The 25560-nt window shown below is 42.9% G+C and overlaps 1 protein-coding gene across 1 annotated transcript in view; it reads right to left on the minus strand.

Annotated features, from left to right (window-relative positions):
- FBXW8 (F-box and WD repeat domain containing 8) overlaps window positions 1-25560 on the minus strand; it is a 121221-nt gene that overhangs the window by 63644 nt on the left and 32017 nt on the right. Inside the window, 2 exon segments of the mRNA XM_017887877.1 lie at window positions 8671-8828; window positions 23399-23487. Of these exon segments, the coding sequence (XP_017743366.1) occupies window positions 8671-8828; window positions 23399-23487 (247 nt within the window).

Here is a 25560-nt window from a genome sequence, read left to right on the forward strand (position 1 = left end):
AGACGGTACCTGTTAGATTTCTTGATTGCAGAGTTACCTTTTTCTCCCTTTTAATTAATAAGTGTTTTGTGGGGAGATTTTTTGAGACCATGTAAGACCCCATCCCTCATCCCATTCTTACACTCTGGTTTTACACTCAATTGATTTTTTTTTTTTTTTTTTTTTTTGTCTGAATCAGTTATTACCGTGATGGTTGCCAATTTGTAATTTTCTAATCCCATCATGCTTTCTGCATTTATTAGTTGACATTCTACTGTAAGGTAATTTTTCTCTCCTCTCTTTTTATTTATTGATCTGTTTATTTTTATCACGGTATACTCGTATATTCCTATTTTATTCAATGGGTTGTAACCTGTTGTTATCAACATTGATTTTGATACTCCAGTTGTCCCAGATTTGGCCAGTGGGAACATCTTCAAGCTCACTTATGTGTCCTTGTGACATGTCATCATCATTCTTCAAGCACTTCTTCACTTCAGTGCAATCAGATGGTCCAGGCTTACTGTGTGATTTTACTGCCCCATCCCTGGAGTCCACCATTTCTCCAAGCATCCCTGGTTCCTTTCAGTAGAAAGTTATATTTTCAAGAGCTGGACACGAGTTGTCCTCACTGCTGCTGGACTGTTGCTGCTCTTACACCTTCTCAGCAAACAAAGCCAGGACACACATAAACGCATATATGCACATAAACGTATATACGTACAACATACATGTACATCTCTGTTTACTTCTCTATATTTAACACCATAAATTCCACACTGATGCCTCCTATTCCAATCCAGCCCCACAGGATTCATTCTGGCCATCCCCTTTCCATACTTGAGCCTTCCTTCTCCAAGCATGAGAGAACTGGCTCCCATGAGCCTTAACATACTTACCTGCTCAGTCTCCCAGTATGCTGCCAAGCTCCCAGCCACTGCCTCGCTCAGCTTCCCTCTCACACTGTCCCTGGCCCCCAGACCACCTTTCTACTCCACTTGAGCCCGTTTAATGGCTTTTTGAATGAAAAGGCAAGCAAGCAGATGCATTTTGCTTTTCAAACAAAAATATATTCATTCCACAAATATACTCACTTCTAGTTTGATCAAGCCCTGGGGTTCAGAATGAAATAAACGCCACAACCAAAACTGCACACAGTGAAAGGGAAGTTACATTCTCTCACTTAAAATTCTATTTATCTTCCTCGAGAAAGCAAATAAATTCATGCTCAGTTGTCATGAGGGACACTTAAGAACTTGGGCAATTTATTTCTCAAGTCTAAACTAGCTCCCAAAAGCTACTTTGTGATACTATTGCTTCTTTCAGTTTGTAACTCAACTGTGATAAAACAGAACAGCTACTGTGAATTTATGCATCTGACTGTCTATTATTAAAAATCAGTTTTCACTAAAACCACCTCCAAGAAACCAAAAGAGTAATACTAAATCTTAACAATTTAATGTGCCACATTTTCTACAGGAGAAAAATACTTCAAATTACTTTCACTAGTAACTTCAAAAACGCATAGATATCCCAGAAATTGGTCATCCATTAGTCTATGCCTACTAGCATACTACGGTGCCTTTCCAGTGTTTCTTAACTTTGAGGGCTTGTAGATCCCTAAAAATTCACTGTGGACACCCCTCGGTGTGAAAAACAATTCATGACAAGGTCAATACGGGCATGCAGGTGGTCACTTGGTACCAACAGCCTCAAACACAAAGTGTAAATTCCAGTACTGAGATCCCACAGCACAGTTCAGTCATGGGGTCAAAAGATCTAGTTTATTTTTATTTTTTAAGATTACTATAAAAACAAAAATACAGATTTTAAAAAAAATTCTACAGATCTCACAGCTCTCACCCAACATCCAATCTGTGGACTCTCATGTGAGGCCCACTGCCCCATTATTCAGATAGAACACAGACTCTACCCAGGGCATGCATCATTTCAAGCTCCTGTCACTGAGGAACAGAAAAAGCTTTCAAAGAGCGTTTGTATTCAACAACCTCCTCCAGCCCCTAATACAGTCTCTATGGCCTGTCTGTGAAACAAACCCTAACATCCTAGATGTGCCAGGTGGAGCCAACTTAAAGTTCAATGCCCTAAGAAGGATTCCTGAAACACCGAAACCCCTCAGTTCAGATTTCTGCCTTTGTATTTGTTTGTTTGTTTGTTTGTTTTTTGACTGGGTCTTGCTCTGTTGCCCAGGCTGAAATGCAGCAGAGCAATCACGGCTCACTGCAGCCTCAACTTCCAGGGGTCAAGTGATCCTCCCAACTCAGCCCGCCAAGTAGCTGGGACCACAGGTGCACCCCACCATGCCCAGCTAGTTCATTTTTTGTAGAGACGGAGGCTCACTATGTTGCCCAGGCTGGTCTCAACTCCTGGGCTCAAGAGATCCTCCCACACCACTGGGATTACAAGCCTGATCCACCACACGTAGCCTAAATGTTTTAATTCCCTTCTCAATGTTTAAAATGTGAGCATTCCTAGTGTTAAAAAAAAAGTTTACGTTTATAAACATACCCTATCTTTTACAAGGACTATACATGGTGTGTTTTTTTGTTTTTTGTTAGAAAGTTGTCTCATTCTGTTTTGTTTGCAAAGTGTCCGAATATGAAGACTGGACCTAAAGAGTGAGTAGGCAAAGGTACCAGGCAAGAACTGATTATTGAAACTTTTAGGACAAGACTGACTGGAAAAGAAAGGCCTTGAAAAAAATCAAGTTCTCCACAATCCAGTCAATTGCCTTAGCCTTCTTCCAAGCAATGCTTTAACATGTTAAGAATCCACTTCTAAAACTTCAATGTTGGGGGCAGCGGGGTAGTTGTATACTGCATTCAAAGGCCATGCCATCACATCCAAATGTCATCATCAACATACAAACAAAAGACACAAGCAAAACGACTGAAGAATTATTTTTTACTAAAAATAAAATCTTAATAAAACTTTAGAAGCATCTAGTCTCCACAGTCATCTAACTAAAACATGGTCCTACTGCTCACCGCTAAAAAGCAGCTTGGAGAGACCCACCCCCGTCCATTGTTGATATGTCAGTAAATGAGAAATCATAGTCACCTCGGCCCCAGACAGCCACAGTCCCGGACAGCCACAGTCCCGGGCAGCCACAGTGCCGGACAATGGAGCATGTGTGTGTTCAGACAATTGCACTGTGAGCGCTGTGGAGGTGGATAAGCCACTTTGCTGTGCTTGATGGCACCGTATAAAGAGGACTGATGGCTGTCCCATCCAGGCTTCCTCATGCTAATATGCACCAGATCGTGTCTCTCCTCTCTCCACTGAGGGGGACAAATAAAAACTTCTTTGCACCTAAGAAGTGTGTAATCTCATTTCTCACCAAAGAGTGAGCTTTCAAGACAAACTCTGTGACCAGAGAGTGGGTTTCGAGCACACTGCCATTCCCTAATGCTGTGGCATGAGGCCAAAGGCAGGCAAGCACGGAGCAGATGGAGTCCTGGCAAGGTCTCCGCCGTCCCTGCATTAGCAGCATCTGCTCATTACTCAGAACCTTCGCCTGCTTTATCTAATGCTCCAGGAAAAGCATTTTGATTTGATTCATTTCGGTATGGTAACGTGCAACACAATTAGTGGTAAAATCAAACTGGAGGATGGCCAGTGCTGACAATCGGAAACAAGGCAGAAGAAATATGAGGCCAGTGGGTTGGAATTCAAAAAATCACAACTGTGGATCACCTTGCCAAATCTCTACACGCCAGGTGCGTGTACAGTGTTCCTACGGGGCAAAGAGGCTAAAAGGGATGCAGGGATGACTCCCTTTCCCCAAAGCAGGTTCCATCTCCCCCTCTGGATACGATTCCCTCCACTGAGAATGTGCGTGTAGACCAGCAAGGGCGTTTCAATGGCTACAGAGCCTCACTTTGGCACAATCAGAGAACTGAAGTTCATTAACTCATTTTATTATCTTATTCTTCTTTTCCATGTCACAAATTTCAGACAGCAAACCCCACAAGGTAAATTTCCTTTTTTGTCATGTTCCTGCCTAAGAAGTGCCAGTTAGCTGCTCTTGGAAAGAAGCAATATAAAAATGTGGGTTTGATTATTTGAATCTGTCTTTGCCCAGAAGTAGCTATTCATGAATATATTGGTGTAAATACCATAGTGTCGATCTATTAAACTGAAGAGGGACCAAAGATGACGCCACCTGAGGTCTGCAGAAAAGAATAGAACTTGTTGTTTATCACAGAAACAGTAACAACCCGAATCAGACCAATAAAACAAGCTCAGCATGAGAGAGAAGCAGGGAAACACAAGGGCTCTAAAAAAGCAAGAGCCCTTAATACCAAAATGAGCTCGAACCGAATCAAAGATTTCAATGGAAACACTGCAGCCTTGGAAGCACTAGAGATTTTGCCCAGGCATTAAGTAATCATCTTCCCAACCATGACGTGAAACCCCAAAGGACGAGACTGACAAGCTTGATGTAAATGTAAGCTGCCAGACAGACCAACTGAAACAGAGCACAAAGTTCAGAAACAGACCCAGATACAAAGTGAATTTCACAGCTAAAAGCTTATAAAGGCAGTGCCTCAAACCAGTTAGGTAGAAATGGGCTCTCTGAGAAGAGATGCTGGAAAAAAGATGTACTTGGAACCATACTGCATACTAATCCAAGACGAAGTTGTCAAGATAAAAATATAAAAGATAAGCCATAACAGTAACAGAAGAAAAAGAAAGAACTACAAGTAGCAGGTACACATTTTTTTCTTAAATTTAACCTTTCTCACACTAAGAGAAATGTAAGTTAAAACTACACTTGATGACCATTTCTTCTCAAACTGATGAATACCCAAAAGTTGGAAACATACTTTGTTGGCAAAACTGTGAGGAAACAGGCACACTCTCATGGCTTGCTGGTGACAGCATAAAATAGTAAAACCCCATTTGCATTTACCCTGTAACCCAGAAAACAATCCTCCTTGTGCTTGCGTGAAAGGTCATCTTTACAAGGTTTTTCACTACAACACTGTAACGGCAAACACAACACAACTGTCCTCCAATAAACCAAAGTGCTTATACACAATGGAATTACCATTCAGGTGTGCAAACGGGGTACTCTCTCTACACAGACATGGACTGCCTTTTAAGATATGCTATTTAGAGAAAAAAGTCAAGGTGTGGAATCACGTAAATAGTATGCTGTCTTTTGTTTTTTGAAAAGGGGGCAATAAGAATATACACACTCATATTTGCTTGTACTTGTAATACTAAAATACAAGGATATATAAGAAAGTAAAAAATATGATTACTTCAGAATGGAGCAGACAAAAGTGGGTGGCAGCAAGATTTCTCTATACATAGCTTTATATTATTTTGATCTTTGAACCCTAAAAATGTAGTAATCAAGAACATTAAATTACAAAATAAAACCCACTCACTTATAGATTAAAAAATTAAAATCGTTCACACACATCAAGTACCTTCTAGAAAACAAGTCCATTAAAGAATAAATGACAGGCCAGGCGCAGTGGCTCACGCCTGTAATTCCAACACTTTGTGGGGGCCAAGGCAGGCACATCACTTGAGGTCAGGAGTTCAAGACCAGCCTAACCAACACGGTGAAAGCCCGTCTCTACTAAAAATATAAAAATTAGCTGGGCGTGGTGGCAGGCGCCTGTAATCCCAGCTACTCGGGAGGCTGAGAGCTGGAGAACGCCTGAACCCAGGAGAACGGAGGTTGCAGTGAGTCGAGATCGCACCACTGCACTCCAGTCTGGATAACAAAGCCAGACTGTCTCAAAACAAACAAAAAAGAATAAATGACATACTGAAAAAATATCGGAAATACATATCGCAAAGGATTATTTCCCAAGCTTTCTTTTCAGTCAGAAAAGATGACAACCCAAAGGCAAAATGAAGAAAGACAGGAACAAACTATTTGCAGAGGAAGAAATAGAAACAGCTAACAACACACAAAGAAAAGATGTCCACATGTGATTAAAGAAAGGAAAACAAAAACAATAAAATGCCATTTTCACCTGTCAGTCACTCTCACATACTTTTGGTGAGTCTAAAAACTGGTGAAACCTTTTTGGCGGGCAACTTGGCAATAGTTATCAAAGCCTAAAGCAGCCATAGCCTCCGACCTAGCAATCACTGTACCTCACCCCACGGCCACCCTTGGACAAGTCCATCTTGGCACTCGTTCAAGCATATTGCTTGCAGCACTGTTTTCAATAACAAAAATGAACAATTCAAATGTGCATCAATGAGGGTCCTAATAAATAAATGATGGTACAGCCACATAATGCAGTACTACACAGGCATTAAAAAGAATAAAGTTTACCATGTAAGTGTGAATACAGAAGACCACCAAGATGTGCCATTAAGTTATTAAAAAAAAAAAAAAGTGCATAAAAGTATATACAGCAGGACCCCTCCATGAGTAAAATGTGAGAGGGCCTGGAAATGGGACAGGGAGGAATACCTCGACTTCTTTTGCATACTTTTCTTTGTAATTTTATATACATTTTGCTCTGTTTGAATTCTAACTATGACTTAAAAAAAAAAGAATATAAAATATATTTTGGCAATCAATTGCTAAGTATTTACCAAAGAAAGTAGATTACTAGCCTGGCCAACATGGTGAAACCCTGTCTTTAGTAAAAATACAAAAATTAGTTGGTTGTTGTGGTGGGCACCTGTAATCCCAGCTACTCGGGAGGCTGAGGGGAGAATCGCTTGAACCCAGGAGGCAGAGGCTGCAGTGAGCCAAGATGGTGCCATTGCACTCCAGCCTGGGTGGCAGAGCAAAACACTGTCTCAAAAAAAAAAAAAAAGTAGATTCTTTATCATGCCTGCATTGTTTCCCAATATTTCTGTGCCACAACAGGGAATGAGGGAAATGAAGACAATTCTAACAATATAAAACCAGCAGCAGCACCCCTGCACATCACCTCAAGCTGTATTTTCAAGCTCACGAGATGTGAGACACGGGCTGCAAATCAATTGGGCACACATTTCTACAAGAGTCTTTATGTTCAGGATTCCATAAACAGCATGACCACCGCAGCACGGCCCTGGAGACACAATCACAGTTCTGGATTCACTGCTGACTTCACCTACCTAGCTGAAGTAGGTTTTTGCACCTCCGTTTCCCCATCTGTAGAAGAGTATGTGTGTGCACGTTCGTGTGTGTGAATGGTAGGAGATGGCTATTAGATGATCCTAAAACTGTATGATTCTAACTTAAAAGTATTGCAATCTTTGCATAGGTATTTTGGAAAAAAAACTCATTGATAATTTGGAAAGTAGCAAACATGTTTAAACTGCTCTTATGGTATCTGTCCAGGGTCTCAAAAAACATATGAAATATTAATTACACCACAGAAATAGCTTAGCTGAATTTCTACAGGCTGAAAAGGAAATCCATCAATAGTGTCTACTAACATCAAACCAACATCACATTGCTAAAGTAATTATATAAAATATAAAAATATTTTCAAGGCCAGGCGCAGTGGCTTATGCCTATAATGCTAGCACTTTGGGAGGCTGAAGCAGGTGGATAGCTTGAGCTCAGGAGTTCAAGACCAGTCTGGGCAACTTGGTGAAACTCCATCTCTAAAAAAAAAATACAAAAAATTAGCTGGGCATGGTGGCATGTGCCTGTAGTCCCAACTACTCAGGAGGCTGAGGTGGGAGGATCGCTGGATCCCAGGAGGTCAAGGATGCAGTGAGCTGAGACAGTGCCACTGCACTCTAGCCAGGGCAAAAAAGTGAGACCCTGTCTCAAATATGTATAGGTATATATATGTAAGATCTCAGCCCTAATTTTTATTTTTAAACAGCACATGGGTATAAAATTCCCCATTAGCTATTTTAGTTTTGTCCCTCTGAGCCAACTGCTAATGTCACAGTGCCTCTGAAGATTTGCAGTGGTGCCATGACATGAACACTTAACATTCTGAAATATGTTGTGGTCCCAACTTTTGGGCAAGTGGGGTCACGAAGCTTGCGGAGATTCAACACTTCACAACATAACGGAGGATAGGAGCATGAGAGGTGGGCATACTGGATATCATGGCCATTGAAATGACCATGACAGCTATACACTGTCAAGAGTTTCTTTACATAGGTAAAGCTAACTTTAGACTATTCCCACCTAGTTCCAAAAATCCATAGTTGTTCATGTTCAAAAAGAATTCTACCAATGTCAAAGAGAAAACATATTATTATCAATTATCTTGTATGGCATATTAAGTGCCAGGAAAAGGTAGGCACTGACTTTTATTTTTCTGTATCCATATTTGTCAACAGATGATCTATGTCTATCCCCTTTTTGCTATTCCCTTTGGGCTGAGCAGAGGCTAAAGGAAAACTAGGCCAAGTATATTTAATATTTTACATCAAACAAGTTATTTGCTTAAGATGCTTTGGCCAGCCCTGTGTCTGGCACTAGCACCCAGCCTGACAGTTCCAGTAGGAATTAAACACCAGTTTTAATGGGTGCTGTGTTCCAATGCCTACTAATGCACTGACGGTTGTTGGCCAACTTCTTCACATAAAGGCAAGAGTGAGTGTGTGTGTGTGAACATGCGTGTGTGCCCACGTGTACGTATGGAGGGATTACAGGGGGGAGCCGGCCACAGCTGCTTAATTTTTGTAAAGCTTTTTTTTTCCTTAATAGGGAGGAGGGTTGTGGTTACTTACCATCCTCATAAGCTGCTACTGCCAGCGAGCTGTTTATCCTCACAAAGGAGACATTTGGCTGCATTCCAGGCTCGTCCTCCTCGTCCTCTGATTCCAGGAAGGGGGCTACGTAGTCCCAGGTGCGGGTGTCCCACACTCTCACGTCCCCTGATGTATATCTGGAAGAGAATGACACACTTGGTTCCAAAAAGGGATTGAAGAGCAGGGCTATGGTGGGGAAAATGCATAGAGCCTTACAACAACAGACAAGTAAGAATCGGGTGGTGTGGAGCCACTCCTGTGGCACTGTTTAGATGAGTGACTCCAACAGGAGAAAATGTCAACTAGATGACAGAAGGCTGTGAACACGCTTCACATTCTCACAGCACAATGGTGACAATCTCAAATGAGAAAACAATAATAAGACATGGGTAGCAAGATCTCCTTGGTTTTCCTTTTACACTATTACAACAATCTGCTCCTACAAGCTCTCCCACTGCAGGGATCACTCGCAGAAATTTGTATAAGCCACACTATTTACCCATAAACACACACACTCGCTCATACGAAAGACAGAGAAAGATGCTGCAGGGATACTCAAAACTAATGGTCTTACAGGCACAGGCTTTCTAATACCTCATCCATGCATCAGATTTGACTGATTAAAGTCCCTAAAGACTAATTGATTTGCTGAAACAATTAAATCTTGCCTTTAGCAGCCAGACAATGCTGCCTGCTCATGAAAAGCTCTTGCTGAATGCACGACACTCCCTGGTTTTGCCCACTTAGAAAATAGAAGTACTCACTCTCTCCTATGACTAGTGCCACTCCAACAAATGACTCCTTCCATCAAAGCCAGGGCCAGGCTGAACCTACTCAGACACAAGGCCCCCAGGATGATAGAACGGCCAGATAATAAAGTGGGGTGCTGCCCGTCACCAAGGTATTTAAGCTATGTTGCTTATGTCTGCTGCGGAGGGTTTTATTCCACTTGCAAAGCAACTGAGTGTTATGGGAGAAAAGGGGTGAGAAATGCCTTTAAGGGCCTCATGATAGAACCACACAATCACAAAGATAGGCCAATGATTTAAGGGGTTTCACAGTCTTCCTGAGGCCCTAGCCATAGTTCCTGCAGGGCTTCTTTGACGAGTTGATGCCATAACCTCTGAGATTCACTGAGTCACTGAAATCTATGATGTGACACATTAGTGAAGTAGCTATAGAAGATCAAACTGGAATTTCTTGGTTTTTGTTTTCTTTTGTTTGTTTTTTTGAGACAGGGTCTCAGTTTGTCACCCAGGCTAGAGTGCAGTGGCACAATTTCGGCTCACTGCAAGACCTCTGTCTTTTAGGTTCAAGCAATTCTTCTGCTTCAGCCTCCCGAGTAGCTGGGATTACAGGCATGCACCACCATGTCCGGCCAGTTTGTTTTTTCAGTCTTTAGTAGAGATGGGGCTTTGCCCCCAGCTGGTCTAGAATTCTTGGCCTCAAGTGATCCACCCACCTTGGCCTCCAAAAGTGCTGGGATTACAGGTGTGAGCCACCACAACTGGCCTCAGGTGGAATTTCTTATAGAGAAGTACTGTGATTCAAGAGTGCTTTGTTTACTAGTAGTACTGCACCCAAATTCTTAATCTACAGTAAATACATACATTGCACAGTCCAGAGGCCATTCTCTCACCCCAGTTCCTTGGTTGGAGAACTTGGCTCTCTACCTGCAGCGTGGCACCCAGAGAGTGCACATGTGGGATAAAGAGCCAAATGGGAGAGACATGCTTTCTGAACCTGGCCTGCTGTGCCTCTGGGTTGACCACTGATCCTCCAGTAAACAGAAACACAAGATGAATGTCCTTAAGCCCAGCAACGTGCAAGCAAGGGCAGATACTGAGATCAACCCAGCCAAAGCATGGCCACTGGCCCCCAGGCTCTCCAGGCAGCAGTCAGCTCACCCTTCTGAATGAGGAACCCTACACCAAAACACATGCCCTGGACCTCACTGCCCTCAAAATACCGGGCTCAGTGTGATACCCTGAGAACAACTCAGGCCATTCGCTGGAGTAAGGCCACTTGCTTAGCTACAGAGACACAACAGATGAGACATGTTTGAATGTCTAGACTGTGGGACTAGATTCTTACGGTTACATTCTATGTAACAGGAACCAGTCAATTCAGGAAAGATAAGAAGGATGACAATGCCTTTCGGAAATACAGAGATGGTAAGTGAAAGAAAGATAAAGGGAATTCAGATCAGAAAAGTAAGGCACGTTGAGAAAAAGAAGTACATAAACTAGGAAATTGTATTTCCTTCCCACCAGTCTCTGTCCTTCTGCTTCCTGCTAACCATGTGTCACACCACACCAGCAGTCTGCACACTGTTTTCGGTGGTGCGCCCACAGGGGACACAGTGGGGAGGCAAGGGTGGAGAGGAAAGACGGTTAAGGTGGCCTCAGCTCCAGCCTCCCAGCTCCCTGAACACAAAGAGTACTGAGCCAAAATGAGAGCAAAACAACAAAGCTTGGAAAAAAGGTGCTTTAGCTGCTGAACCAGACAATAGTGAGCTGTGAAATAGAAACTGTTGAGCCCGCTCCTTACTCAGGGAAAGAGAAGAGAGGGAGGGCAGGAACCCCACAGATAACAGCACTCTATTCATATCTGAGGGGCTCCTGGGCAAGCATTTCTCCCACAGAGAAGGTTGGTCCACTCACACTGTGACTCCACACGTCTAAAATCAAATGCTTCAGCTCATGGCCAAACTAGCCGGTGTCTGAATTCCTTATTTTTATCAATGGGATCATCAGTCCCAGGTCACCGGTACGGAAGGAGGGGCCCCTCCAACATCGCTGTGGCCCACCACCCACACCACTATATATACTCAGGTGCCAAGCTTGTTCTGCTCATTCCCAGAGAGGCCACCCTGGTCCAAATCCCCCAACACCTCACATTCACACCCGACTACTACAGGCTCCCTGATTCCGAGCTTCTTTCATTCAATCTTCCCCCACAAGCCAAGCCCTTCAAAATACCTGACTGCACGAATCTTTCTTCTGGAACCACTTCCTTTCTCCCTCACGTGCCACACTACACTGCACTACAATCTACCTTGATGGCAGCCTGGATGCCTCCCTCATGGCAGTTGTGGGTGTCTGTGATCATCTCACTGTTCATCTCCCTACCAGCTTGAAGCTTCTGAGCTCAGGGCCTAGGTTTTGTTCATAGCTGTGCATGCAATGACTACAACGGTCAGACTAGAACAGTCCTTGCCATATACCCAGAGAACCCTCTATAAGGTCTTACATCTTAACACCTTATTGAATTAAATTTTAATTATGAGACCTACTGAAAAAACTCCACAAACCAGCTTCCACCCCTCTCCCCAGCCTCATCTTCTACTCTCCCTTCACACGAGCCAGCCTCCAGAGAGGCTCCCAAATGTTCTTGCCTCTGAACTGATTTCCTGCCCCACCTTCCCTGCAGTTCTTCACCTCCTCATCTCCCAGCCCAGTGGGGTCCAGCCTGGGCTGCATGTTAAAATTGCCTGGAATGCTTTAAAAAGTCCAGATACAGGCCGGGCATGGTGGCTCACGCCTGTAATCCCAGCACTTTGAGAGGCTGGGCGGGGGGGGGCGGGGTGTGGGCAGATCACCTGAGGTCAAGAGTTCGAGACCAGCCTGGCCAACATGGTGAAACCTCGTCTCTACGAAAAATGCAAAAATTAGCCGGGTGTGGTGGTGCATGCCTGTAATCCCAGCTACTTGGGAGGCTGAGGCAGAATAATCGCTTGAACTGGGAGGTGGAGGTTGCAGTAAGCCGAGATCGTGCCACTGCACTCCAGCCTCCCAGACCAAATAAATCTGACTGTCCGGGGATAGAACCAGGCATCAACGTTTTCAATATACAGCCAAGATTGAGAACCACCAACCCAGCCTAATCCTACCAAACCCTCAAGGTCTGCTACAGGCCCTCCCTTCCTCCATGAAGCCTGAAGCTTTCTGACTCAACTATTATGCCCTTTATCTGAAGAAACTGCTTTTACTACTACAGTCCATATGCATTGATCGTCTCCTCAACTTGACTGTAAAGTCTTCAAGAAGGCCCTACCGCAGTGCCATAGCCTCCATCACAGTGCCTTACACAGAGCTAATCATAAATAAATGGTGACTGAAAGGGGGTGTCCGCAGGTAACAACCTGACTGGCTTGAGGGGTACCTCTTTATTTCCACTGCCCACTTTCCAGTGGTAATGATTAGTGAAACACCCAGAATGCACACAGTGATGTGCATTAGACTGCTTCCACTTATTTCCAAACTGACTGAAAACTATAAAACAGGGGATAAGCTAGAAATTTTCCATATATCTATTTAAATTAGCTTCATTCTCCATGACCAAAAGGTATGATAATAACAAAAATGTTTTGCTGCAAAATGACTCAGGAGGTAAAATATAAAAGGCTCTACGTCTCCTGTATTGACAGGAACTGAGGCTAAACATCCTACTGCAGCAGGTACTGCGTTATGACTCAGCAGCGGGCTCTCAAATCTAACCTAAGTGAAAGCCACAATAGCATGGGAGGCAGCCTCCATGCTAATGAACTTGTGCTAAGGAAACAGACATCTTTGGTAGGGTAAAACACAGGTTGGGGCAGAGGGACCTGGACCAAACCCTAAATGTGATCTAAAAGTGCTTAACAACATTGGCCAGGAGAAGCAAGAACGGATAACGAATGGAGGTAGGAAAAAAGGCTGATTTTTCTCCAGAGCTCCAGATGTCTTTATCGCTGCCTAATGACAATTACGCTCAACCAATTAAGATGCCACTATGACAGTTACATTGTCAGTAAGCCTTTGGACCCCAATGTTGATGACTCTCTAATTAGTGTCTGTGCAAAGTACAACTGCAACTAATATACTAGCTGATGTAAGAACACTAAGGAAAAACTGAAGAAGAAAGAAGTCTTTTCCAAATGAGGATATGCCCCAGCCCAGTGAAGCTGTGTGCTCTCCCAGTCTTTCCTACACTTGGCAAGGTTGAGTTTACCTCTAAATAAATAGGTCAGAGACCACAGCTGATTTTTGTTGAAAGAATGGGAATAGAGCCTCTCTCAAGCTCTGCATGCCAGAGGGACTGCCAATTTAAAACGATTCACCACCAAAGAGCTTTCATTAACTAGTAAGTTTCCAATAAGCAGATTACTCATTTGGACTAACAGACTAGAAGAATAAGAAGGAATAAATACTGTACAGCTAAAAACAACCTTTTTTCTTCATAAGTATCCAGCAGCGTTTCTATTTTGTTCCATGTGTCAGCTCTTCTTTGCTAAAAACAAAATTTTTAAGGCCCTTCCTAGCAAGCTGAGGGGGGGTTTTGATTTAAGAATGCTGAGAAGTAAGGTTAAGTGACTTACCCAGGGTCACAAGAAACACTTTAGTGGCACAGCTGGGATCAAAATGTGCCCCAGGTTTTTCTCAATCACTGCTTAGCCAACAAGCCACTCTGCCTCCTCAGATGACACTGTCTTTAAACAAATACTGCTTTTAAGAACCACCCCCATTTAAGTGCAACGTAAGGAATTTATTGTTTTCAATATTGTGACTCAGGTTTGCAGGACACAGCCCCTGACCCTAACCCATCAATTCGACCACTAAATTGCAACTGGAAGGCATGAAGCCAACAAAAAAGGCTCAGTATGCTGGGAGAAGGACTGAGGGCTAAGCAGGTGCAACCTGTGCCTCCCAGGCCTGCTTCTCAGGGCATGTAGGAGAACATGTGGAACCGTTAGTAAGACTTCGCTCTCTACAGGATCACACACAAACAGCCACTCCCAAACCAAGTCACAGTTCTATTCTGATCAGGCACCCAGAGCAGCCAAAAGGGGCCCTGTTATGAGGCTTCAGGCCAGGAATAGCAAATGGTTTCATTTGTGTGTCAAATCCAATATGTGGTAGTGGCTGCCTAGAGCTCTGTGTTGAGAAGGATTCTGAAGCTGTGTTTCATCCAGCTTACCAGAAAAACAAACACAGTAATGGGTTATTCATGATCGCTACTGGCTGGGGAGTGAGGAGGGCAGCATCTCTGCCCCGAAGAAAACTCCACCTGGCCAAGTCCTAGTCATCCTTCCGGGTTCAGGTTGAAAGTCATTTCCCAGGAGGAAGCTAGCCTGATGCTGAGCCTGTACGAGGTGCCTCTCCCTAGCATGTCATGGCACCATGCTCCTCCCCAACTTCCCACAGTGCTCTGTAAACACCAGTAACTGGATTCCTTACCGGCCTATAAACTCCCCAGGACCAAGGGGGTTGTGTGTGGTACTCATCCATGCTTAGTGGGTGTTGACAGAATGAATGAATCTGTTCACTTAAACCCAGAAGATGGAAGTGGTTTAAAGCCTACTGAGCAATCAGGCAGGGGGGCTCCTAAAACGGCAGTGTCCACATTTCAAGAAACATTCATGCCCTTAACATGTAAAGGTTTAAAGAACTATTCACTTGCTCCATATTTTCTTCAGTAATACCAAAGAATACCAATCAATAAAAGCAAGAGTATTTACTATTTTCTGTGAAACACGACGGGGTTGTATTACGCAATTAACAAAATGAACTCAACCCCACCGTGCAGAGTCCTCCTGTGGAAATGCACTACAACAAACATCAAGTGGGGCTTAAGACGCATCAATTGAAAAATAATGAACGTCTTAATGGACCTTACGAGATACATGCACTACACACTTAAAACTGTTTTCCATACATCTTGGTTAATCACAATCAATAGAGTCAGAGTCAATGATGATTATGCAGAGTTATTGTAGCTGTGGCCCTTCCCATTATTCCTCGGAGAACCAGAGATGGATAAATGCAGTCATGAGTTCACCAGTATTTATTAAGGATATCCTGGAGCTCCTTCATTAAAGATATAATAAATGTAATGCTCTCCTCTAGTCACTTATCAATATCTTACCTCAGACTTATTTACCAGAAGAGCATGTATACCTCACAGCAGAAAATAAATAAATTTAAAAGTATTTTTGAAAAGAGGTCCCTAACGGGTAATGATCGAATTCCTTATGGGGAACAGTCCAATGTCACAATAAGCAGCAGCAGAAAATCTACACAAAACAAGGTTTAAAGGAAAACTGTTAGGGGAAAAAGTTTTTTTTAAAAAAGAGAAAGATGGAAAGCATGTCCTTAGTAAGTATATACGGGCAACATTTATCTCACACAACCTTCTACCTATGTTATTTACAAAGCGTCTGTTATCTCAATAGCCTCAAAGTAATCCATAGGCAATATTTAATTTTTACACATTCATATAAAACTAAGAGAGTGTTGGAAACACCATCCTTGAGGGCTTCAGTTTCTGAATAGAAAATATTTTTAAATTCAGGGCAAATATATACATATTCACATCAAAGCTACTATTCATATTTTGGCATGGTATACAGTTGATAAAAAGGTCCTTTTTAAAACAAATTTTTTTTGAGACAGTCTCGCTGTCACCAACCTGGAATGCAGTGGTACGATCTTGGCTCACTGCAACCTCCACCTCCCGGGTTCAAGTGATTCTTGTACCTCAGCCACCCAAGTAGCTGAGATTGCAGGTGTGTGCCACCATGCCTGGCTAATTTTTGCAGTCTTGGTAGAGAAGGGGTTTTGCCATGCTGGCCAGGCTGGTCTCGAACTCCTGACCTCAAGTGATCCACCTGCCTTGGCTTCCCAAGGTGCTGGGATTACAGGTATGCCACTGTGCCCAGCCAATAACAAGGTACATTTGTAATTACTGGAAAAGGCGGAGGACAACATGGCTAAAAGCAAGGTATTTCAAGTTACCTTAAATGACTTTATTTTTTGGAGATGGAGTCTCACTCTGTTGCCCAGGCTGGGGGGCAGTGGCATGACCTTGACTCACTGCAACCTCCGCCTCCTGGGTTCTAGCGATTCTCCTGCCTCAGCCTCCCGAGTAGCTGGGACTTACAGGCACACGCAACCACGCCCAGCTAATTTTTGTATTTTTAGTAGAGACAGGGTTTCACCATGTTGGCCAGGCTGGTCTCAAACTCCTAAGTGATCCACGCACTTTGGCCTCCCAAAGTGCTGGCAGTACAGACATGAGCCACTGTGCCTGGCCTGTCTCAAATGATATTTTCCAATACTTCTTAAATGTAAAACAATGAAAAAATTCCACTGAGGGGCCAACAGGCAAACTGAACAAACCAAAGATTCAGACACCAGTTTTTCCATAAATTAGAAGCCCCAAATTTTGCTTTCCGTCTCCAAAGAACCGGAAACCCTCTCACTCTGACAGCAGGTTGGATGAATGGGGCTCAGAAAAATAAAAACGTATTTGAATCAGGTCACGTCTGGCAGCTGAAGCAGCAGCCAGAGATCAGCTGGTTGCTAGAGAGGTATAGGCAGTTTTGTCTTGTATCTACTTGGGCACACTTGCCTCAAAAGGAATGAAGCAAAAATGGGACAACTGAGTGTTTTTAGGGAAAGAAGAGCACTAATATTTTGCAACAAATGATACAGTTCTCCTTCCAACCACACTTGGCAGACGAGAAATATGGATACACAGTCCTGCTCCTTCCAGTAAAGGCAGGAACTGTAGGCTAAAAAGGCAGAAATCAGGGGAGAAAATATTTAGGAGTAATGAAAAAAACCTCAACACAAACAGGGTGCTTGATGTTTTTTTAAAACCAAAAGAGGGAAAATGTCCTCTCATGTGAATAGAAAAGTGTGTTTTCTTATGCCAACTAGAGTGCTTTAGCCTTATGAATCTCAAGTAACAATGAGGAGGGAGTTTATTGCAAAACATCATACTCCTGGGCATCTGATAAAAGCTTCTGGTGAGCTAATGGCTTAATGGTTAGCAGAGCTGGCACAAGGCCTCCAAGGAGCTCCTGGTTCTACCTGAGATGCACTTTTCACTAGGTGGCTCTCCTTCACTACTTATGGCAAACAACACCTAGTCCTGTACCTCAGGTTTTATACTGTGACTTTTTTGAACTCATGATGTCATCTGATTGCAACACTCAGCTTCCAGAGGGCAACTGGGGAGAAGGAAGACGAGAACAGTCTAAGCATCACAAAACAGAACAGGAATGTTTCCATATACCCCTTTCTTCTGTTCTTTCTCCTCAAGAATCAACATATAATTTTCAAAACATTCTAAAATTCTAAGAGCTGTTACCCCAATAAATCAAAGAAACAAAAGACACGTTTCCTGATCACTTACTATCAACTAACTTTGCTAAAACACAAAGAAAACACACACTAAACCTTGCTAGCATTTCAGAAGGTCTAGCAGATTACAGATAAAAATGCAGACAGGCGCTGAATTTTGAGAGAAAGACAGGTGACTGATTCTGTAGATTGGTGACTTGTGAACACAAATTTTTCTCAAGTTAAAGAAATGAGAAATGTTCGCTGAAAAAGCAAAGTAAAAGTGGTGTCTGAATGGCTCAGCCGCAGTTGAAGGCACATCCGCTTCTCTCTCCAGCAAAGAAAACAACGGGTGCAGGTCTTTTCTGCACTGCTGCATATCCCTGCTAAGTGGTCAAGCGACAGCAGAGAAAAGCAAGAGCGAGGGCCAGAGAAGGCGCTCACGGAGGTAATGGAAGCCCAGAGTGTGGGGTCGCCGAAGGGGAGTTTTCCTTTCTTACACACTTGCCTCAAAGTTTCCTGGGTCCTGGGAAAGATGTTAGACTCTGAGGGCACAAAGATGCTTAACACAAGGCCCCCACCATTTCAAAAGGGGAAAGTCAACAGGACCAAATGCTGCCAAGAGGCTGGAGAGGATGAGCCAAGAAAAGGCCATTGGTTTGTTGAGCAAAAGATCACGGGGGACCTCTGAGAGTGCAGTGCAGTAGGGCTGGGACGGAGCCAGGTTAGATGGGGAGGAAGGAAGAGGGCAGGAGGCATGGGCTCTCACTATGTACAACACTGACAGGAAGATGGCAGCGATGGTTTGGAGACTTCAAGTCAAAAGGTTACATTGGAAAGAAGCTGAGGGCTACAAAAGCATTTTTAAATAATTTATTAATCTGGAAAATAAAAATTCATTCTCCTGAATCCAGTAATTCTGCTTACAGGACTCTAGCCTAGAAAAACAATCAGGAATGCAAGACTAGGAGACGATAATGAAAGAACTTTAACTCTCTATTTTATGCACTTATATAGAATTTCAAGTTTCTACAGTAGCATGTGTCTAATCATTTTAAAATAAAGATTTGTAGTGCTAAAAAGAAAAATTTGCAGACGTATATACATAAAATATGCATAACATCCACATAACAAAACACAGGAAATGACATTAATGTTCACTATTAGGGGAATAAATAGGGAAACTGGGGTATAATTATCCAAAGTGTTTTTTCAACAAGTCAAAGAAAGTAATGAAAAACATACAACATGAAAAAAATTCATCAGTTCGGTGAGGGAAAAAGGCCACAAATGTAACAAAGGTTATAATCACACTATGAAAAAACGTGCATAGAAAAACAGACTGAGAACCAAAGCAGACACATGGGAGACCTTAACAGAGGTTGTGTTCCATGCTAGAATTTGAGTGACTTTCTCTTCTCTACTTTCTAACACAGTTGCAAAACAACATGATTTTTACCACTGCTTTTGTTTTATTCTTTTACTTTAATTAATTAATTAATTTATTTATTTTTGAGACGGAGTCTTGCCCTGTCGCCCAGGCTGGAATGCAATGGCGCAATCTCAGCTCACTGCAACCTCTATCTCGCGGGTTCAAATAATTCTCCTGCCTCAGCCTCCCAAGTAGCTGGGATTACAGGTGTCCACCACCACACTCAGCTAATTTTTGCATTTTTAGTAGAGACGGGGTTTCACCATGTTGGCTGGGCTGGTCTTGAATTCCTGACCTTGTTGTCTGCCCGCCTCAGCCTGCCAAACTGCTGGGATTACAAGCGTGAGCCAATGCACCCGGCTGCTTTTGTTTTTAAATAGGCACATGTCACAAAAGAAAAACCAAAATGACGCTACAATAGCCAAAGCTTCAGAGCAGCAAATGAGGACTGGAGACGGCAGCCTCACCAGCCAGCCCTGCCTGTGGATGCTGCAGAAACATGACGGAGCGGCTCCACTCACGCACACCCAGCATGGCCCTGAGCCTCCGCCACCTCACGCAAGATGAGGGTCTCAGAACAGATCGTCTCTAAAGTTCCTTCCAGGTTTAAAATTGTATGATTCTAAGCTGAGAAAACCAAGAAATTAAAGAACAGACATAGGCATTTCTCTAGTTTCCCACATAACATCATATACAGGTGGTGGGGGGCAAGGGGAGTCTGTGTATTAAGTTTTAATGCTTACGCCATATAAAACAGTATACATTTAACAAAATATGACATACCACTCATAGTTTTAAAAGATGCTTACAGGCTGGGTGCAGTGGCTCACGCCTGTAATCCCAGCACTTTGGGAGGCTGAGATAGGCAGGTTTCTTGAAGCCAGGGGTTTGAGAACAGCCTGGCCAACATGGTGAAACCCCATCTCTAGTAAAAATACAAAAATTAGCTGGGTGGGTGGTGCACGCCTGTAGTCCCAGCTACTCGGGAGGCTAAGGCAGGAGAATCTCTTGAACCTGGGAGGCGGAGGTTGCAGTGAGCCGAGATGGCACCACTGCACTCCAGCCTGGGTGACAGAGTGAGACTGTGTGTCAAAAAAATAAAAATTAATTTAAATTTAAAAAGATGCTTTTGTACAAATTGCTGGAAAGAAAATACAGTAGATGGCTGTAAAGTTAAATATTATTTCTAAGTAAAATAACAATATAAAACAAAAACGCTTCAGTGAAACAGCGAGGCCACACGACGAGTTGCCCTGTCAGCTGCAGATGGTCCTGTCTCCAGGAGTTCCCAGAAGAGTGGACGCTAGGCTACAGCGCTAGAGAAATCTCTGGGAGCAGACAGGATTGCAATTGGCCTTAACGAATGGATTCTGGGTTTCTTTTTGGGTTGATGAAAATGTTCTGGAATTAGATAGTGGTGTTGTTGCACAACCTTTAAATCTACTAAACAAAAATCACTGCATTATACACTTTGAAAGAGTGAATTTTATGGCATATGAATTATACAGTCACGTGTCACTAAACGACAGGGATACACTCAGAAAAAATGCATCCTTTGGTGAATTTATCACTGTGCAAACATCATAGAGTGTTCTTACACAAACCCAGGTGGCAGAACCTACTATACACCTAGGGTACACGAATGGCCAATATTATATATGGGGCCCATCACTAACTGAAATGCTGTTATGCGGCATATGACTGTATCCCAACTAAAAAAAAAGATGCAGTCAGAGGCAACTAAACAGAACAGTGTGGAAAAAACAAAGGTACACTTGACAAGTGTAATAAGGAAAAAGGTAGCTTGGAAAGAAATGTCAAAGAGTTCTGAATGTCAGGGAAAGTTAACTGGAAATTATTTGTAAGACTGTAGAGTAAGCAAGACTGTGAGGACAAAACAGTGAACCATCAGATGCTTTGGAAAGAATGTCTGTTTCTCCACTGGAAAAACAAGCCTCAGGTAGACAGGGGTCAGGTCCTGTTCACATGATGGGTATTTGAGTGTCAAATGCGTTTATGAATGAGTGACTATTTTCAGGTTTCACTGGTTTTATGTGAAGAGTAGGGAAGAACCATGACTGGGTCCATCATGAGGTTCACTGCAATAAATATCAGTCTGGGCCTATGCAACATGACTCCGAACTAGGAATATTTACACAGATTGCTTAAAAGGTGAGAAAAAGAGATTCTGCTCTCCATCAATGATATGAAATGTACTTAATAGGTATAAATGCAAAAATGCTTCATAGTTTAGCTCTAGTTACATAAAACTAAGCCTCTGAACAGACTCCACTTGTGCAAAAGAAAGAGAAAAGGGAAGGAAAAAAGAAGAATAACAGAACACATGGTAAGTACAAGAGAAAGAAGGGGTGAGGTGGCCACTGTCTCTTTAAGAAGCTCCTTGGAGATACATAACTGTAGAAAGCCTGGTGAATTCAACATTGATTGGGAATGAGGTAACCACAAACACCACTGTCTCAAATGAAAAGGAATTCAAGATCTGACCCAGAAAACAAGCATCGTAACCACCAGATAGAATTTTAATGATAAACACAAGATGCTGTACATACAAGCAAGACTGAAGTCTCTCATGCTAAGCCATCAATGTAAGGTTTTCTTAGAAAGAGGAGCCGTGAGGAGCCTCTCTGACCCACAGATCAGGTTTCATCCTATTGATCCACAGAACTCGGCCATCGTTTTGCTCTGTGCTGGCATAATCTATAACGTTGAACAAACCCCGAGGGAACAGAGAGGCAGGGAAAGAAGGTCTGGCATCTGGACTCGTAAGGGGCCTGCCCTTCGGGAGCTCCAGAGAAGAAATTCGTAAGTCGTTTTGAGATTCAAGGTTCTCCTTTATTTGTAAGTTCTTTTGCGACTCTTTCAGTACAGTCTCAGCCTTCTGTCCTCAAGTGTCTTCTGACACTCTAGGCAGAGATCCCTTTAGCTGGAATGATCTAAGTAACTTCTGGAGTTCCCACCAAACTGTAGCATTTGTGGGTAGAAAGGAGCTGCGTATCGGGCGATCGCAGGCCCATATTTTAGCAATGACGTGGAGAAGCCCAACGTGCACTGATAACTTAATGGACAGAATCGCAAGTATCTGGGCCATCCATCTTTCTAAAACTAGTTCTGCAGCACTCCCAAGAAGGACTTTCACCTCTAAATCATATCCAGTAAAACAGAAACTGAAGAAAAGCATTCCTCCTGGGTATATCTTGTTTAAAGCAGAAATACTTTTTTCCATAGGCACTGCATACCACAAAACATTAAAATAATCCGACTCTTTGGAATTCCTATTCAAAAGGTGCTCTTTAAGGAATGCTGCTTACGGAAAGATTTTTCTTTAAAGAAAAGGACTCCTCTACTACTGAGTTTTAAAGTCCAAGGTTTGTTTTGTTTTCCCATAGGCAGGAACTTCCCTAAGGCGTCTCACTCCATAGCTGATCCAAACTCAGAAATTTAAGTGTTCTGGTCTCTACTTTATGGTATTAAGTATACAATCTGAGGCTGTAGTTCATGACATCTTCCTAATCCAAAAAGAAAACTGATCTTACTATACAGTAATTAAATATATAAATGTACCTCTGTAACAAAGTAGGAAGACTTCATCAAAGTGGTTTTTGGGACAGAAGCTGAAGGAATTTACAGAAGCTAAAATTAAATGTCTTGGCCATGGAGAAAAAAAAAAAACCTATTTCGGGACAACTTAAGTAACAAATATGTACTATATGGTGGGGAAGGAAGATGATGTGTGGTCACAGCCCTTCTTCACAATAAGGGATTTAGAAAAAGAGAATGAGAACAGGGCCTGTCCGTGCCAACACTTATTATATTTGCTTGACTTTTTTATGTCTTCATAAAATACAAACTGTTTGCCTTAATGAAAATCTCACATAACATGCCACAAAAGTGATTTAAAAGCTGGGAAAGACATATTGAGACAAATGGATCACAGATCCGCTCTACACCATGTGCTTCTCACCCTTGCTGCGGCGTTCTCACGTCCTCGGGAACAGAATCACGGAGACTCTCCCTCTTCCACATGGGCTGTAACTGAGGGAGGTACATGCTCTCAAGGGAAGCTAAGGTCACTGGTACTCAGAGGGCGGTACGTGAGAAATGAAAGACCTTCAGATGCAGAGCACTCAGTGGAAATGGTTTTGCTTACCCAGCAATGACCACGCCATCGTGAGAATGCACATCACACAAAACCGCGTCAGGAATGTGCTCCAGCTCGCTCACGGCACCTTTGCGATTCTGCGTGAGGAAAAGGGGGATGCAGTTTAGACTATTCTTGGGACAGCCCAAAAGCCAAGCATCGTGCTTTTCCACCTACTTTCCACAGCAATTCTCTACAGCATGGAGAGCAAGTGCATTTAAAGTTCTGTGGGCATTCAAAAAGACAAAAATGATGACTAACATGCTAAGCTATCAAGCATGGACGAGTTACCATATATCCCAAAGGCACTGAACTCGAGGACACGGGATGTGTGAGACACTGCCCCATCTTCCAGGAGGTTACAGAATAGAAATCAAATACGTGCTCACCAATAACTACCATCCACAATAGGCTGGCACATATCTGCTGGGAGTGGCAAGTATCTAAAGAAGCTTATAAAGTATACGAAAAAGTTCAGTTCAGCAAAAAAAAGTATTACATGATACCTTACCTGTTAACTCTTATAAGGATTCTCAGAATAAAATGCAAAATTATATACAAATAGATAAAGATCAGGATGAGAAAAAGGAGAAGAGATGATACCATTTCTAACTGAGAGGTCAGAGGTTTCATGGAAATAGTATTTAAATGAAAGTCTAGGCCAGGCACTGTGGCTCATGACTGTAATCCCAGCACTTTGGGAGGCACAGGCAGGAAGATTACTTGAGCTCAGAAGTTTGAGACCAGGCTGCGCAACATAGGGTGACCCCATCTCTACAAAAAATGTAAAAGATAGACAAGTGTGGTGGCATGTGCCTGTAGCCCCAGCTATTTGAGAGGATGAGGCAGGAGGGTCACTTGAGTCCAGGAACTTGTGAGTTATGATTACAACACTGTACTTCAGTCTGGGCAAGAGAGTGAGAACCTATCTCTAAAAAAAAAAAAAAAAATTTAAAAAAATTAAATTGAATTAAAATGAAGGAAATCTGAATGGATATAAAGTATTTACATGTGGGAGGTTGGGAAAAGTGAGATAGTTAAGCCACAAAGCAAGCATGAATAAAGATATTCGAGAATACCATAATTTCAATTTTACCAGACTGGGACAAGGACAAGGACTAGAAACAGTGTAAGTGCCCAGCACAGTTCTTAACATACAGCAAGTGCTCAATAAGTGGTAGTCATTATTATTATTATTTCTATTATTAGGAAAAAGATTATGACATCATTCCATTAAAATACACATTTATTAAGCACCTAGACTCCAGAACTGAGCAAAGTAATTCGTATGATGGTCTTAACTTAATCCAAGCAACGAGTCTAAGGCTGAGACAAAACTGGACACATCCACGTGGAGCTGTTGTACGACTGGAGATATGGGGAGGGAAGGCAAGGATCTGGGAAACAGCTGTGTGAGGGCCGCAGCCAAGGTTACAATAACAGAAAAGCTCTTGTGAGGGAAAAGGTATTGAAAGAAAAATAAAGGGTCTAAGATGAAAACCTACATGTATGCAAACACCAGGAAAAAGAATACTATGGCCACCACAATTAGTTTAGCAAATGATTTCCAGGTTGGCATTGAACTGCAGTTCCAGATTAGTTCATGCATTTGCAGGTCATTCCCTTTGTGGAGGTACCTGAGAGCCCTGGGGTCCCTTCTAGGGTCTCCCCAGACACTGATTTAGGAGGTACCAAACCAAATCGCCTGCCTAACCCATCCTGAAGTCGAGCATGCACAGTACAGAACCTTGCATCTGTGTGCAGAGGCCTATGCGCTCCTACGGCCAACTTCGCCTGAGCACTGAGTGTGGACCAGCCTCTGCAGGAGGAGTGGCAGACACTTGATGACAATCATCCTCACCATGAAGCCATGAGCAGTGCCACTCCTAGCTCCCACTCTAGAGAAGAGAAAATGGAGGCAGACAAAAGTAAAGCAACTTGCCCCAACACTGCCTTTCATTTCTTTTTCTTTTTTTTTTTTTTTTTTTTTTTTTGAGACAGTCTCACTGTGTTGCCCAAGCTGGCAATCTTGGCTCACTGCAAGCTCCACCTCCAGGGTTCAGGCGATTCTCCAATCTCAGTCTCCCAGCTAGCTGGGACTACAGGTGTGTGCCACCATGCCTGGCTAATTTTTGTATTTTTAGTAGAGACAGGGTTTCACCATGTTGGCC

Source organism: Rhinopithecus bieti, unplaced genomic scaffold (assembly GCF_001698545.2).
Source record: "Rhinopithecus bieti isolate Rb0 unplaced genomic scaffold, ASM169854v2 scaffold_17010, whole genome shotgun sequence".
In the NCBI taxonomy this organism is placed as follows: Eukaryota; Metazoa; Chordata; class Mammalia; order Primates; family Cercopithecidae; genus Rhinopithecus; species Rhinopithecus bieti.